At 39.0% G+C, this 17,843-nt stretch overlaps 1 protein-coding gene across 6 annotated transcripts in view; it reads left to right on the forward strand.

Moving 5' to 3' along the window:
* Nucleotides 1-5,998: 5,998 nt before the first annotated feature.
* Nucleotides 5,999-17,843, forward strand: part of INTS2 (integrator complex subunit 2) — a 48,032-nt gene continuing 36,187 nt past the window's right edge. The window contains exons 1-6 of one of the 6 annotated variants that reach the window (XM_069078053.1): nucleotides 6,187-6,363; nucleotides 6,947-7,113; nucleotides 7,969-8,275; nucleotides 8,879-9,017; nucleotides 10,441-10,543; nucleotides 10,812-10,925. In XM_069078053.1, coding sequence (XP_068934154.1) covers nucleotides 7,983-8,275; nucleotides 8,879-9,017; nucleotides 10,441-10,543; nucleotides 10,812-10,925 — 649 coding nt within the window. In that variant the 5' untranslated portion in view covers nucleotides 6,187-6,363; nucleotides 6,947-7,113; nucleotides 7,969-7,982. Of the gene's footprint in view, nucleotides 6,128-6,151; nucleotides 6,364-6,946; nucleotides 7,114-7,968; nucleotides 8,276-8,878; nucleotides 9,018-10,440; nucleotides 10,544-10,811; nucleotides 10,926-17,843 lie in introns of those variants that run through there. The other 5 variants (XM_069078052.1, XM_069078054.1, XM_069078056.1 and 2 more) reach the window with 5 other exon arrangements.

Consider the following 17,843-nt stretch of genomic DNA (forward strand, 5'->3'; position numbering starts at 1 on the left):
TCCCAGTCTGGTGGTGTGTGTAGGTGGTTTTATTACTTTGTTCAGACAGTTGGAGCTCTGTCTGTCGGATTTTTTTCTTGGATACTCACTTCTTTCTACTTATCTGTAATTAAAGTAAGATTGTTGACCCCTTTAAAGTTGTATTCCCTTTAGAAAAGCAGATCAAAGGGTGTCTAGGTGGCCCAGTGAATAAAACACCAGCCCTGGAGTCTGGAGGACCTGTGTTTAAATCTGGCCTCAGATGCTTAACACAAAAACTAGCTATGTGACCTTGGGCAAGTCACTTAACCCCAATTGCCCTACCTTCCCCCCTCCAAAAAGCAAAAAAAAAAAAAAAAGAAAAGAAAAAAAAGCAGATCAAAGAACATGTGCTAGTAGGCCATCCTGGGTGTGCTATGATGCTTGCTAATACAAGGTCCAGATCCTGTCACCCTATCACTAAGTATCTATCTAAAACCAAGAGTCAACATTAGGTATAATAGAGAAATGCTAAAAGCTTTTCTAATAAGATCAGGGGTAAAGAAGAGTATCTGTTATTGCCATATTTGATCATATAGTTCTATAAATACTAGCTGTAGTGATAAAACAAAAATAAAGGAAAAAACGGTGTTGATGGAATAGACATAGGCAAAGAGAAAAAAAACTACTGGTTTTTGCAAATGGTAAAATGTTCTATCTAGAAAACCTAAAAAAAAACCTTAAAAAATAAAACAGAAAATAACTTCAGCATTTCTGAATATTGCCAATAAAACACAGTAGGAAGAGAAATTTCATTAAAAATAATCATAGAATTCATAAAATGTCTGGGAGTTGATCTATCAAGAAACACAGGAACTATAAGAATACAAATATAAAACCTTTTACAGAAATAAGGACTTGGGGCAGCTAGGTGGTGTAGTGAATAGAGCACCAGCCCTGGAGTCAGGAGGATCTGGGTTCGGATCTGGCCTCAGACACTTAACACAAAAAAACTAGCCATGTGACCTTGGGCAAGTCACTTAACCCCAATTGCCCTCCGAAAAAAAAAAAAGGAAATAAGGATCTAAATAATTGGAGAAAAATTAGTTGCTCAGGTAGACTGTGTCCAGAGCCAGCTAGTGGATGGAGTGCCAGGCCTGGAATTAGGAAGACTCACCTTCCTGAGTTCCAATCTGTCCTCAGACACTAGCTGTGTGAGCCTGGGCAAGTCACTTAACCCTGTCTGCCTTAGTTTCTTCATTGGCAAAATGAGCTGGAGAAGGAAATGTCATACCATTCCGGTTTCTTTGCCAAGAAAACCCCAAATGGCATCACAAAGAGTCAGCCATGACTAAGCAACAAAGACAAGGACTATGTCAGTATAATACAAAAGAGAACACTCCCTAAAGGATTACCTTATAGAGCTAGACAAAAAATTATAACAATGAAATCCACCCGGAGGAACAAAAGGTCAATCTTAAGGGAAAGAATAAAGAAAAATTGATGAGGGATGGCTCCCAATAGGTTCAGCAGGGGCTCTGATCTTATCTAAGACCCGAGAGCCTGCAATTCAGTCTGGAAAGAATTCAGTAGGCCTAAGCAGACTTGGAATCAGAGTTGTAAAAGTTTATTTTCGCCTTAAAGCAGGAAAGGATCCTTAGAGGACCTGCAAGCTTAAAGAAGACACAGACATAGCTTTTAAAGAGTTAAGGCTATTCATTAGATGTCAATTAGGTTGACCAGGCGAAAAGAGGGTGGGATTAGGGAGGAGTTAAGGTGGGGCTAAGGTGGAGCTTGTGTTTAAAGGGATATACATGCTTTATATAACTTCTCTGTCATAGTACCCATGATTCACTGGGAAAAAGCCCATGGTGGGGAGGGGGGTGTTAGGCTTGAAACGTCACTAAGTCAGCCAGTGGTCAAGGACTGATGGAGAAGTGCCCAGTCTGCCACCCATCAGTGTCATGTTTGACAAGACTGATGTCTGGGAAGGGTTGATGTCTGGGAACCAAGGTTAAGGAGTTAACCCAGAGATAGGGTCCTGAAGGATTCATTGAAGCAGCCAAGGAGTCAGCCTAGGGATAGGGTACCGAAGGATTCATGGGGGCAGCGGAAAACTATACAAGGAGGAGATAATAGTTGCCTAAGCTGGAATGTTTATAGATACTTTAGTGAAGGATTCATAAGAATATTTTTTAATTAATTCTTTAATTTATTAATTTGTTTGTTTCCTTTTAATTTACAGGATTCAATTCCACAATTCCTTGAATTTCACATTTTGTCCCCCTCCCTTCCCTCCCCCCCATGGCGTCTTATAATCAAGTATAGGATCTGTAGATACTTTCACATTATACAATGGTCAGGTTATAAGGATGGATTGTACCAGCTGGGATGAAAAATGGTATAGAGGACATAAAATCAAATAAGAGAACAAAAAAGATCAGGTATTTTGCTTCCACATGGATATAAATTTAGTTCTTTCTAGTTCTTTCTCTGGATGCACGTTTTTCTCTCCATCATGGGTCTTTTGGGATTGACTTATATCCCTGCATTGTTGAGAAGAGTCCAGTCTATCAAAGTTGGTCATCACACATATGTTGTGTCCGTAATTGTGTACAAATTCCTCCTGGTTCTACTCTTCTCACTCAGCATCAGTTCTTTTAAGCCTCTCCAGGTAAATATGAAGACCGCCTGCTCCTCATTTCTTATAGCGCACTAATATTCCATAACATGCATATACCACAACTTGTTCAGCCATTCCCCAATTGATGGACACCCCCTTAATTTCCAATTCTTTGCCATAACAAAAAGAGCTGCTATAAACATTTTTGTACATATGGGTCTTTCTCCCATTTCTATGATCTCTTTGGGATATAACCCTAGGAGTGGTATTGCTGGATCAAAGGGTATGAAAGTATTTATAGCCCTTTGGGCATAGTTCCAGATTGCTCTCCAGAAAGGCTGGATCAGTTCACAGCTCCACCAACAATGCATTAGTGTTCCAGTTTGCCCACATCCTCTCCAGCATTTGTCATTTTCCTGTTTTGTCATCTTAGCCAATCTGACTGGTGAGATGTGGTACCTCAGAGTTGTTTTGATTTGCATTTCTCTAATCAATAGTGAATTAGAGCATTTCTTCATGTGCTTATAGATAGCTTTAATTTCTTTCTCTGAAAACTGCCTGTTCATATCCTTTGACCATTTATCAATTGGGGAATGACTTGTATTCTTATAAATTTGACTCAGTTCTCTGTATACTTTAGAGATGAGTCCTTTGTCAGAGACATAGGTTGTAAAGATTCTTTCCCAATTTCCCACCTCCCTCTTAATCTTGGTTACATTGGCTTTATTTGTACAGAAACTTTTCAATTTCATGTAGTCAAAATTATCCATTTTACATTTTATAATGTTCTCTAATTCCTGTTTCGTCATAAAGTCATTCCCTCTCCACAAGTCTGATAGGTAAACTATTCCTTGTTTTAGCAGACTGCTTACAGTATCAACCTTTATACCTAGATCATGAACCCATTTAGACTTGATTTTGGTATATGGTGTTAGATAATGGTCTATGTCCAGTTTCTGCCATACTATATTCCAGTTTTCCCAGCAGTTTTTGTCAAATAGTGAGTTCTTATCCCAAAAACCAGGGTCTGGGGGTTTATCAAACAATACATTCATAAGAATATTTTGTTATTGTTCCAAGCTGAGATAGTTGTTGCTGGTCAGAGTTATTGCTCTGAAGCTAGGGGCCGGGGGAGAAAGGGCAGAGTTAATGCTCTGAGATTGGGAGTGGGGTATGCTTTTACAAACTGGTTTTACAGACTGATATTACAAAGTTTTACAAATTGAGTTTACAAATATAGATCTCAAGCACCCCACCATTACTGATATTACAAATTAGTATTACAAACTGATATTACAAACAGATCCCAAGAACCCCATCAAAATGAGAAGGGGGCTTAGAAACACCAGACCTCAAACTATATTACAAAGCAATATTATCAAAGTGATTTGGTAATGGCTAAAAAATGTTGAAGTCAAGCAATGGAACAAATTAAGTATAAAACATACAAATGCAAAAACCCCTGTAAGTAACAGTATTTGATAAACCAAAAAGACCCTAGTTATTGGAATAAGTACTCAGTATTCTACCAAAATTTGCTGGAAAAACTGGAAAGCAATCTGTCCTCATATACACCAAAGAGATCAAATAATTAACAAAACAATCCATATGTTTAAGGAAAAAATTATAGCAGATCTTTTTTTTTTTCCAGCTAGAGTAAAACAAAGTTTATTAAAGATTCACCGTATTGGGTAGACTCTTAAAGGGCCTAAGCAGATCAGACTGAATTTCAGCTAGACTGAATCTGAGCCTATAGCAGGTCTTCTTATAATAACAAACTGGAAACTAAGTGTAACCATCAATTGGAGAATGGTAAAGCAATTTTTTTTTTTTTTGCTTTTTGGAGTGGGGAAGTATGGGCAATTGGGGTTAAGTGACTTGCCCAAGGTCACATGGCTAGTTTTGTGTTAAGTGTCTGAGGCTGAATTTGATCTCAGGTCCTCCTTAACTCCAGGGTCAGTGCTTTATTCACTGTACCACTTAGCTGCCCCAATGGTAAAGCAAATTAAAGCACATGAATGTAATGGGAAACAATTGTGCTATAAGAAATGATGAAAGGGAGAGATTCAGAGAAACTTGGAAAGACCTGTATAAACTGATGTAGAGTGAATCGAGGAGAACAAGAACAATTTATACAATAGCAATGATGTAAAGAAAAATGCGTGAGCAAATACAATTCCAGATCAGTGATGAAGCATGCTATCCACCTCCTTAAAGAAAGGTGATGTTAATATGATTATGCATATGTTACAAGGATTTTGTATTTCTTTGTATTTTTTCCTCCCCTCTTTTGGAGAGAGGAGAGGAGACTATCCATAGGGTTATCAGACCAGAAAGTTAGAAAAAAAATGTCACTGAAGCATTTTTAAATGCACAGAAAACAACAGATCAGAAGGAAACAGAAACAAGGACAGCTTTTATGCTAAACTCATTATGTAAAAGGGAAAGCAAGCTGTATGGTAATAAGATTCGGTTTCATATTTAATTTGCTTTCTATTCTGCTTTGTACATGGAAGTGCACATTTTATTTTGTATAAGAATAAATAAAATATTTAGCTCATGTACCACTTTCTATAGGAATCCTTTCCTAATTTTCCCCAACTGCTAGTGCTCTCTTCGACCCCCCCCAAACTACATTGCAATTTTGCATTTATTCTTTATATACTTATATATGTACTTGTCTCTCACGTTAGAATACACTTGGCTGGGTTTGTTGGTGTGAAGCCTGCAATCCCTGTTAACTAGGCAGCTGAGGTGGGTGCCTAACTTGAACTCAGGAGTTCTGAGTTATAGTGGGCCAAGAAAATTGGGTGTCGGCACTAAAACTGCCAATCAGTAATAGAATAGTAACCGCGTTATCCCTGGCCCCAGAAGTGTGCTTTTATAAGGAAGCTGATAGGCTTGAAAGAGGAAAGGAGGGTCGGCTAGGTGGCACAGTGAATAGAGCACCAGTCATGGAGTTAGGAGGACCTGAGTTCAGATCCAGCCTCAAACACTTAACATTTACTAGCACTAGCCGTGTGAATTTGGGCAAGGCACTTAACCCCAATTGCCCATCTTCCCCCTTCCAAAAAGGGGGGAAAAAAAAGAGGGAAAGGGGAGAGGATGGAAAGGAGGAGGATAGAGGGGGGAGGGGCAGTGAGAAGGAAAGGAAGTCAATAGGAGGTAAGGCAGAGCAGAGTAGAGGGGAGGAGGGAATGTGAGAAAGAGGGAAAAGGGGAGAAGAGGGACAAGAGAGGAAGATGAAGGGAGAAGTAAATGGAAAAGGTGGAAGGAGAGAAGGAGGGAAAGAGGTAAAGAGAAGAGGGAAAGGGATGGAGGGAAGGAGAAAGAGGAGGGGGGAAGGACGGCAAGTAAAAGGAAGACAAGGTAGAAGAATACCGGGGATGAAGAAAGAGGGAGGAGCGAGCACCATGCCACTTCCCCTAATAGCCACCAACCCCTCTTCCCCTCCCCCTCGCCTTCTTGCCCTTAACCTCCTACAGTGGCCGAGAACAGTCAATTTCCAGAGATGAATGAAGGTGCTGCGGAACGCGCGCTGCCTAGGTCGCTTCCACATTCCCCTCCCTCTTTTCCTCCCTCCTCCCTGGGACTCCTCCCCACCCCTTCCCCACAGAGGGCCGGTCTCTTTCTGGCGCCTGCGCCCCTCTGTGCGTGGGCGCGGACCGGAGGCTGCTCGCGGCTCGGGCTCGAGGTTCGAGGCTCTCGGGGATTCTGGACGCTGCCTAGGCTGGGCCCTGGCCCCGGGCCGCTCTCTAGATTGCGGCCGCGGTCTGCCTTAGGTAGTGGGGGTTCGGCGCGGGAGGCTAGCAGGAAGCGCAAGGCCCCGGGCGCCTCTTGCCGTTAGATGAGCCCCCTCTGCCGGGCTGGGGCACCTCGGTGCGGTCCCGGCTCGGGCCCGGGCCCGGGGGCGACGATAAGAGAGGGGGAGCGGGAGCGGGAGGGGGAGGACGAGGACGGGTGGAGAGGGCGGGGTCCAGCCCCGAGGCCCCGGCGGAGAGGGGGCGGGGTCCAGCCCCGCGGCCCCGACGGAGAGGGGGCGGGGCGGGCTCGGGAGAGCCTGGGAGGTGGGGAGTGCAGCGCGGCGGCCTCGGACTGGCCCTGACCCTTACCCGAGAGCTAGAGCCCAGTTAGGCTCCTTCCAGAAGGCTTCTAGAAGAGCCCAACTCCCTTATTTTACAAATGAGGAAAGTGAGGCCCAGAGAGGGGAAAATGGGACTCAGGGTCGCTTCAAGCAGCAAAGCATATGAGCTGCAATTCCAATCCAGAGCTTCTGGCTCCAAATCCAATGTTCTTTCCTTTTTACTCCGTGGAAATGCTGCGAAATGTAGAACATTAACGTGTCTCCGTTTATTTTTTATTTAGATGCCTTTTCTGAAAGAACTGGAAATTTGACTAGTGTTATTGTCCACTGCACTGTGGCAGTACTGTAAGGGAAGCCCTAGAGTCCAGAAAATCTGAGTTCATTGCTGGATTTTGATAATTAATAGCTCTGGGATCCTGGGCAAGCCACTGAACTCCAATTTGAGGTAGTAGTTTGTGGATAGAATACTGGACTGGGAAACTGAATTCCGCCCAGGCACTTAATAGCTCTGACCTGATAGGCTAATCATAACCCAATTGAGTTTTTCCTTCCTTCTTTATAAAATGGGGGTTGGTGGGGGTTGGGTTGAACCTGGTGACCTTTCAGGTTCCTTCCTGTTTTTAATTTTAAGATCTTATGAGTTTCTCAAACAGTACCTGGGTGTAGTGAAAAGAATTTGGTTAAAGTCCTACCTCTGAGCTTTATTCCTTGTGTGATCTTGGGCAAGTCACTTAACCTCTCTGATCCTCAGTTTCCTCAAACTGTTAAATGAGGGGTTGAACACCATGGCCTCTGAGGTACCTTCCAACTCTAAATCCATGACAGTGACACCTGTAGGTATAGAAAATACAAGATATTGTTCTGTTTTAAAGCTTATATCATATTCATTTTAATGATTTGGTACATTTGCTTTTCATGTTATATGTACTATGTTTTTTTTTTTTAAAGCAGTTGGGGTTAAGTAACTTATTCAAGGTTACATGGCCTGGGGTTTCTGGGTGGGTGCTAAGTATCTGAGCCCAGATTTGATCCCAGGTCATCCCGACTGTGGGGCCGGTACTCTTGCTGTGCTACCTGGCTGCCCCTGTACTGTTTTCTTAACAGTTTTTAGGTAGGTAAATTGAAGTATCCTGTCACCAAATGAATCAGGGACAAAGCTAATGTCCCCAGTTCCACTAAATTGTAGGTCTTTATGGAATTGCAGAGTTATTTGTAGAATTGTAGGCCTTTATGGAATCGCAGAGTTATTTGGAATCATATAAATGGAAGTATCCCCCAACTGACACTTCTTTTTCTTTATTAGGGTGAAGAGTGACGATGGCAGAGTGTACAAATCTTCAGTTTGTGAGCCCATTTGCCTTTGAGGCAATGCAGAAGGTTGATGTTGTTCGTTTGGCCTCCCTCAGTGATCCAGAATTAAGACTTCTCCTGCCTTGTTTGGTGCGCATGGCACTATGTGCTCCAGCTGACCAGAGCCAAAGCTGGGCTCAGGATAAAAAACTTATTCTACGCCTTCTTTCAGGGGTGGAAGCTGTCAATTCCATTGTTGCATTGCTGTCTGTGGACTTCCATGCTTTGAAAGAAGATGCCAGTAAAGAACAACAGCTTAGGTAATGAATCCCATGGCACAGCTTGGGGTTTAGAACTTAACCAGGCATGATGTGTGTGATGAGACATGTTAAAGACCTTAGCTTGAAAAGGCCAAAGTTCCGCACTGCGTCCTGGGCCATCTTCCATTGTTCTGATCCATATATCTGGCCACTAGACCCAGATAGCTTGGGAGGAGAAAGTGAGGCTGGTGACTTTGCATAGTCCTCCCTCACTTAAATCCAATTTATTTACATATCATTACATCACCTCCCTGATTTTATGATTCTCTTCAATAATGAAGGACAAAGCAGCAAGGCATGATATACCTTAGAGCTTTATAACATTTTCACAGTATGTAAGTTTCAGAAAAGGGGAATACAGGAATCAAAACTTTGCTGCTCTAATCCTGGGGTTTATGGAATAAATTTATGGGTGATAATAAGCATTTTTTTATTGTAGATTTGTATTTGTTTTGAATTAGTGAAATTAGATCATTGTTCAGAGTTACCAGTGCACTTTTAGATTTTCTTAATTTCTCTAGTTGCTTTTTTTAGAATAAAATCATTAATTTTTGGTTTGAGTTTCCACAATATTGTTTGCTTTTTTTTTGTATTCTTTACTAGGCATAAGTTTGGTGGAGGCAGTGGAGAGAGCATCTTGGTATCACAGCTTCAGCATGGACTGACATTAGAGTTTGAACACAGTGATTCACCTCGTCGCTTGCGTCTTGTGCTTAGTGAACTTTTAGCAATAATGAACAAGGTGAATTTCTTCTGCTGACAGCTAGAAACCCACTTGACTTGATATTCCATTGATTTAGAGCTGAAAGGGAACTTGAAACTATTCAGTCCCATAAACTCATTTTATAGATAAGGATACTAGGGCCCAGGGAGTTCAAATGACTTGCCCAAGGTCAATTCTTGATTTGAACCCAGATTCTCTAACTATGAAGACTGTGCTTTTTCCACTGTACCACACTGATGTATAAGGTCAGTGACAACAGTGCTAGGCAGACTGCCATTCTTTACTGTGTGTTTTTCTGCTTTAGATCTACCAGGGCTTTTATCTTTAGAGGCTAACAGGACTTCAAAATATTTTCTTACAACCTACTATCTTGCCTCAGTTTCATCTATCTTTCTTCCTCCAATGCAGAGGAGTATCAGACATAATTATTAGTTTAGTTATCTGAAAAATCAATTGCTATTTATTATGATATTAATGTAAAATGTATGGGAAAGTTCATTATTTTAGGTACTATCTACTTTGCAAAATCATAGCTTTATGGTCACTTACATCAGTTTTGGTCCTGATTGCCAGAGGTAAAATCTGGGATCAAAAGGACCAAATTCTACTAATTTCTCATTTTTCCCAAAGAATATTTTAATTTTTTATTTGTAGTCTGATTTAAGTGGTAGTTTTGTATCATGATCTAAAACGTTACTCTTTATAACACTTCTCAGTAGGAGCAGATTGGTTTTCTGTTCTACTTAATTTTTAGTATTGCAGCAGTATAAAACTTTTTCTCCTTATATATTTTTCTTTTTGAATTCGATATATGATGCTGATCAAATAAAGTGATCTGTCATCTTCTGTTAATTGTAGTGTTTAGATAGAAGGTTTGCTCACTTCTGTTTACATGAACTATGATGACAAGACTGAATTGGAAGAATCTTGAATTTATTTTAAAATAATTTGTTATTTTTAATGTTCTAGTTCTTAAGTAAATGCATATCTCATGTCATTTTATAAGGGAATTTGAATTTCATGTGTCACTTTAAAGCTTTTAAGTTGTTATTCTAAGATTGAAACTTGCTACTTCACGCAGTCTGTTTTCATGGATATGTCTTATCGGCTTTTGGGGGGGGGTTCCTATTTTCAGTCTTTTTGCTCTTCTTTGTAGTTACTTGAAATGCAGTTGTTGAGATTGATACAGACATATAAACATAACAAATAGTTATTCCTGTTTTCTTCAGGTGATCTTTCTAATTGAGTTTTCAAGTAGTTGAAATTTATTATATTCTGATCAGTATCAGTGAATAGATATTTATTTGGAGGGCACATGATATTTTCAGTATTTTGGATACCTTTTGATGGATAGAAACTCTCAGTCTTAAGGAACTTAGTTCTTATCTACAATTTATAAAATCATTAGCTTACTTGGAATTTTGGATCTTTTTTTTTGTAGGTTTCTGAGTCCAATGGGGAGTTCTTCTTTAAATCTTCTGAGCTTTTTGAGAGTCCAGTCTATTTGGAAGAAGCAGCAGATGTGCTTTGTATTTTACAAGCAGGTACTGGGCTAAGATATATTTCAGAAATAGTTTTTTTCTTCAGTGATACAGTGTAACATTTCAGCCTTGAACATTGTGTTACTTTCAAATTACCAACCACAATATTTATTTTAAATGTCTGCAATAGGAAGGAAAGTTTATGAGACAATAAAGTTTCTAAGTCTATCCGAATTTAGATCACATCAACTGAAGAAGTTCACTGCCTAATTTATTGAAGTATTACATATTGCTCATTTTGTTAAGCGAAACTCCTCTTGTTTGCCCACAGAGCTTCCTTCCCTACTTCCAATAGTTGATGTAGCTGAAGCCTTGCTACATGTTCGAAATGGATCCTGGTTCCTGTGTCTCTTAGTGGCCAATGTCCCTGATAGTTTTAATGGAGGTAGGTAGATATTATAAAATGGAATATTAAAATTTTTTGATTGGATAACTCAAGGGTTTGATTTTTTTTTTATTCACGCAGAAACATTAATGGAGATTTCATTTGGGTATTCTTAGAAATTATGGCCAGTTTAGTTAATGGGTTATAAGTCCAGTAATGAATTCTGTGGTTCAGAAGGTATGGCCATTTAGGAAATTTAGACAGTTCCAATTTTTAAATTTTGGAAAGGTATTTTTAGGTCAACTGAAGAGTAGTCTGAGGCAGCTTGTAATCAAATACAGGGAAAATACATTTTTTGTAAATTCTGTTTTTTGCCATTGCTGCTACCTTGTAGGCAAACCAAATTTAGAATAGAAAATGAGGGAGACCAACTTTCTTGTATTTTATCTCTACTTCAGATTAGTAATGACTGGAAGCTATTGTATTAATTTGTTAGGGCTTGAAACTCTTTATTGAGTTATTTACTTCATGCAGGGTGATAGATACTCTGAGTTGGTTCTTTTTAGGTTTTATTTCAGAATCAGAATTGTGAGGAATTGTTATATTGGTAGTTTTAGAGATTTATCATTCTCCCAACCTAGTCAAATCTGTTCTTCAGTCAAATGGTTGAAGGCATTTATGTTGAATATTATCAAGGAGAGACCCTTATGCCACCTGTAGTGTATTTGTCAGAGAAATCTGATACAAAGATTTTTTTTCCCATTCTGTTGTTCTTTCTTAACCTAGGTTCATTAATTTTGTCTTTGCAGAAGTTTTTCAGTTCATGTAATCAAACTTATTTTATCTTTTGCAATTCCCTCCAATTCTTGTTTTATTAAGAATACATATCCTACCTATATCTGTGGGAGGCATAAATAATTATTTAATAAACACCTGTAGTGTACTGCACATAGACAAGATAGATGTGATCTTCAAAAAGCTTATAATTAGTAGTGGGAATAAGAAATATATACTGATAACTTTAATGTATTAGAATCTAAGTGCATAGGAATTAGAGTGCTATATAGGAGTGAGTGATTATGATTTGAGGTTCCTCCAAACATACAATGATACTAGAGAAAATTAGCAAACTGTGCACCTGGGTCTACTACAATTTGTGTTACACTTACTCTCAACTGACCTTCACTTCAGCAAAATAATTTTTTACACCTTTTTAATTGGCTCACTGTCATACTTATTGAAGCTCCTTTTCTAAATGTTTTTATCTGCCTTCAAACCTGACATGACTCTTGACCCTCTGCTTTTCAGCTAAAAATCTTGCCTCATATTTTAATGAAAAGATTGAGCCCATTCTCTGAGAGCTCCCTCTTCTCCTCTCTTTCTTATCTCACATCACCCATAGATACCTTCTGTCATTATTTCCTTCTTATATGAAGAGGTGGCACTTCTTGCCAAAGCTAATCTGTATGTATTAGTGATCCCATTCTAGCCTGTCTTCACCAGCAGTTTTCCCTCCTTTCTCATACTTATTCTCTCACTTGTTCTGAATCTTTCCATGTCTACTGACTGCTGTCCTGCCATCTACAAATATGTCTGTCTCGCATTTTCAAAAAAACTTTATCTATCCATTCTGAATAACTATTGTCCTATCTCTGTCTTTTTTGTAACTATATAGAGTTGAGAAGGTTATCTCTATCTATCTATCTAATCTATCATCTATTTATAATAGATGCTTTTCACATCCTTCTTCTCAATCTCTTCTTAACTCTCTACAGTCTAGCTTCCCTCCGAAACATTCAACCAAAACTACTTTCTCCACAGTTATTATTGATTTTTTTCTTTTTTCAATGTATTATTTTTTAGCATTCTTTTAAAATTTTGAGTTTCAAATTCTCTCTTTTCCTTCTACCCCATTCCCCACCTACTGACAATGTAAGCAATATGATTTCAATTATGTTATATTGCCACATTAACCATATTCTTTTTTTTGCTTTTTTTTTTATTGGAGGGCAATTGGGATTAAGTGGCTTGCCCTAGGCCACACAGCTAGTAAGTGTTTAGTGCCTGAGGCTGGATTTGCACTCAGGTCCTCCTGACTTTAGGGCTGGTGCTATACTCAGTGTGCCACCTAGCTGCCCCCAATTAACCATGTTTTTAAAAAATAAAGTGAGAAAATTATACTTCAATTTATATTTATAGTTCATCAGTTCTGTCTGGAAGTGGATGCATTTTTTCATAATGAATCCTTTGGAATTGTCTTGGATTGTTTTGATCAGAGTAACCAAGTCTTTCACAGTTAATCATTATTACATCATTGCTCTTACTGTGCACAATAATCTCTTGGTTCTTCTTACTTTACCTCAGTTCGAACAGGTCTTGCCATGTTTTTCTGAAACCACCTCCATTGTCATTTCCCATTACACAGTAGTACTCCATCACAATCACATGCCACAACTTGTTCAGCCATTTCCCAGTTGATGAACATCCCCTGGCTTTCCAATTCTTTGGCATCACAACAATTGCTGCTATAAATATTTTTGTACATATAGGTCCTTTTCCTTTTTTTAAAATCCCTTTGGTATACAGACCTAGTAGTGGTATTACTGGGTCAAAGGGTATGCACAGTTTTGTAACCCTTTGGGCCTACTTCCAAATTGTTCTCCAGAACAATTGAACCAGATCACTACTCCCCCAACAGTTCATTTTTCCCTGTTCCCCTCCAGCATTTATTATTTCTGATAGGTATGAGGTGGTACCTCAGAGTTGTTTTAATTTGCCTTTCTCTAAACAGTGACAGAGCATTTTTTTGTATAACTATAAATAGTTTTGATTTCTTCCGAAAACTCCCTGTTTATGTCCTTTGACCGTTTGTAACTTGGGGAATGACTTATTTTTATAAATTTAGCTTAGTTCTACACTCACTATATGGTAGATTTGAGAAATGAGACCTTTATCAGAGAAACTTGCTATAAAAATTTTTGTCTTTGATAACTTTTAGAAAAATGTAGTTTCCTTGATTATCCCTTTTATTTAGTTCTGTTTTAGCTTTTGCTTTGTCTGAGATCATGATTGCTACCCTTGCCTTTTTTAGTTCAGTTGAAGCATATTAGATTTTCCTGCAGCCCTGTATTTTAACTCTTTGTGGGTCTTTCTATTTCAAGCGTGTCTCTTGTAAGCAACATAATGTTGCATTATGGTTTCTAATCCCATTTTGCTATCTGTTTCCATTTTATGGGTGATCTCATCCCATTTATAATCACAATTATTATTAACAGTGTATTTTTCTTCATTCTATTTTCTTATGTTTGTTTTTTTCTCTTTTTACCCTGTCCCTCCTCTAAAATCTATTTTGCTTCTAACCACTGTCTCCCTTAATCTTTCCTCCTTATCATAACTGCAGCAACCCCTCTTTGTCCTTTCATCCTTATTTCCCTCTTGGGTAAATTATATTTCTATACACAGCTGAGTGTGTGTGTGTGTGTGTGTGTGTTATATGTTACACACACACACATACACACACGAGTCTTCCTTCTTTGTACCAATTCTGATGAGAGTGAAGTTCAGGCATTTTCTCCCACTTTCACTCTGCCCATTTTCTTCTTTGCTGTATAAGCTTTTCCTTGCATGCCTCTTTTATGGGAGAAAATTTTCCCCATTCTACCTCTCCCTGTCCCCTTCTGCCAGTGTATCACTCTTCACTTTTTTTGGTGATCATTTCAACATAATTGACCTATGCTCTCTCTGTATTTTGCCTCCTTTAAACTGCCCTAATAATAATGGTATCATCTTCCCATTTAGGAATATAAACAGTTTGAGTCCTTTATGATTATTCTTTCATGTTTCCATTTTTATGCTTATCTTGAGTCTTGTGTTTTAATGTCAGTTTTTCTATTCAGTTCTGATCTTTTTATTGGGAATGCTAAAAAATCTTTTATTTGATTAATATCCAAATTCCTCCCCCCCCCCCTTCTCGCCCCTGAAGGATTATGCTCTTTGCTGGGAGTGGTTATTCTTGGTTGTAATCCTAGCTCCTTTGCCTTCTAGAATATCATATTCCAAGCACTCTGTTCCTTTAAAGTGGAAGTTGCTAAATCTTGTGTGACCCTGACTGTGGCTATATGATATTTGAATTATTTGTTTGTGACTGCTTGAAGTATTTTCTCCATAATCTTGGAGCTCTGGAATTTGGTTGTAGTGTTCCTGGGAGTTTACATTTTCTCTTTCAATCTTTTTCAGGTGGTAATCAACAGGATCTTTCAATTTCTGTTTTACCCTCTGGATCTAAGATATCAGGGCAGTTTTCCTTGATAATTTCATGAAATATGATGTCCAGGCTCTCTCTTTGATCATGACTTTTTGGTACTCCAATAATTCTTAAATTATCTTTTTTTCCCCCTCTATTTTCCAGGTCTTTTGGTTTTCCTATGAAATCTCTCACATTTTCTTCTATTTTTTTTTCACTCATTTGACTTTGTTTTATTGTTTCTTGATGTCTTGTGGAATCATTAGTTAGCTTCCACTTTCTCAATTCTAATTTTTAAGGAATTATTTTCTTTAATGAGATTTTGTTCCCCTTCTTTCACTTGGCCAATTCTGTTCTTTAAGGAGTTATTTCCTTCAGTGAATTTTTGTGCCTTTTTTTTACCATCAGGCCAAATCTTTTTTTTAAGGTGTTATTTTCTTCAGTTTTTTTTTTTTTTGGTGCTTCTTTTGCCAAATTGTTAATCCTTTTTTCACAATTTTCTTGCATCATTCTAATTTTTTTTCACAATTTTTCCTTTATCATTCCCTCTCTTTCTTTAAGTCTTCCAGGAATTCTTATTGGGCTTTGGATTCAATTAGCACTTTTTCCTTTGAGATGTTTTTGTAGCTATTTTTACATTGTTGTCTTCTAAATTTATGTCTTGGTTTTCCCCTGCTACTATAGTAACTTTTTATGGTCAGATTCTCTTTTTGTTGTTTGCTTATTTTCCACATCTATTTCTGTACTTGAAACTGTGTGTTATAGTTGGGCTCTGCTCTCCTGGTGGTGGGGAGGCGCTTTGCCAAGCTTCTGGCATTTTTGTGCTGCTATTTTCGGAGCTAGTTCTGGGAGTCTGCAGGTTTTTGGTGCTTCTAAGGTGGTGTGATCTTGGGAGAGGTATGATCACTGCTTTTCTGGTCTGCACTCTGGTCTTTATCCAGGAAAGGCCCCTGGTACCCTGCACCTGAAAGCACCAATGCTCTCTTTGCCTTGGAATTGCAACTAGGGTCCCTGTTCCTTTGTCACAGACCACCAGTGTTTCTCTTCAACCTGGAACTACATCTTAGAATGGTGTATGGACAGTAAAATTGTCAGTCAGTGCCAGTTGTACAGTGCCAGCAAGGGGTCCCCTGTAATCTCTTTCTGACCAGTTTTCTGATCACCTTACTGTGTCTGGGCTGAGAGTTCTTGAAACTACTGTTGTTGCCACCTCATGTTGTGGGTTCCAGACGGGTTTCTACCCTGATGTCACAAATTTCCTACTGACTTAAGTTTTCTTAGGCTGGAAAAATGTTGGCACCCTGCCGCCCCAAAATTTGGTTTGAGGTTTGTTTTAAAGTTGTTTGGAATGGAATGTTGAATGTTGAGAGAATTCATCAAAGTTGCCTCTAATCTGTCATCTTAGCTTCACTCCCAGTGTTTGCTTAATTGCCAGATCTAATGGCCTTTTCTTAGTTCTCATCATTCTTGACCTCCAAAGCCTTTGACACTGTTGATTACCCTCTTCTCCTTGAAATTATCTTCCCTCCAAATTTTCAGGATGCTACTGTCTTCTGATTCTGTTACTAATCTAAGTGCTCCTTTTCTTTGTTCTGTGATGGATCTTCATCCAGGTCATGGTAATTATATGTATCCTTTAGTGCTCTGTCTTGGGCCCTCTTCTCCCTCTATACTATTTTACTTGTTGATCTCATTAGATCTCACAGATTCAGTTATCATCTCTATGCTGCTGGATTCTCAAATCTAGCCCTTAGCTTTCTGCTGACCTTCAGTCTTACATTTCCAGCTGCCTACTAGACATCTCAAACTGGATATCCTTTAGACAGCATGTCCAAAACTGAATTCATTAATTGTCCAAGCCCTGTCCCCTTCTTAACTTGCTTATTGATGTTGAGGGCACCATCATCCTCCTAGTTACCCAGGCTCTCAATTTAGATCTCATCCTTGATTGTTCACTCTTAGTTCCTATTTCTAATTTGTTTCTAAGGCCTGTGAATTTTACCTTTGTAACATCATCAGCCTGTGACCCATTCCCCTTTGACACTTCCATTATCCTGGTGCAGAAACTGATCACCTTACACATTGACTATAGCACTTGCTTATTTGTGGGTTTTCCTGCTACAAGCCTCTTCCTGCTGTAGTCCATTCTCCACTCACTTGTGACAGTGATCTCCTAAAATCCTGTGACTCCCTATCACCTCTGGACTCAGTGATAAAATCTACTTTTTGGCATTGAAGACTTTTGATAACTTTATCTTCCCTCGTCCTTACTTTGCTAGTCTTCTTATACCTTAGGACCCTCATCCCCAGTACTATTAGGCTTAATAATATTGGCCTCTTTGCTATTCCTTATATAAGACACTCAATTTCCCAACTCCAGCTGTTTTGCCTAGCTTTTCCCCATTCTCTCCCACCTCATTTCTACCTCTTGGCTTTCTTTATGTCCTCGCTAAAATCCCATCTACAAAGAAAACTTTTCCCATTCCCCCTTTATTCTAGTGTCTTCCCTTTGTTGATTGTTCCCAATTTGTTTTCTGTATTGCTTGTTTGTACATAGTTTTTTCATATTATCTCCCCCTTTTAGACTGAGGTTTTTGAGAGCAGGGCTTGTCTTTTTCTTTGTGTCCCCAGTGCTTTGCACAGTACCAAGCACAAAGTAGGTGCTTATTAAATGTTTATTGACAGATGGAGGAAAGGCTTCATGAAGGAGATGGCATCTGAGCTGAGACAGAGAT

The sequence above is a fragment of the Petaurus breviceps genome, unplaced genomic scaffold, assembly GCF_028583685.1.
Source record: "Petaurus breviceps papuanus isolate PSGF00001 unplaced genomic scaffold, PetGlider_PUasm1.0 91023, whole genome shotgun sequence".
NCBI classification, from domain to species: Eukaryota; Metazoa; Chordata; class Mammalia; order Diprotodontia; family Petauridae; genus Petaurus; species Petaurus breviceps.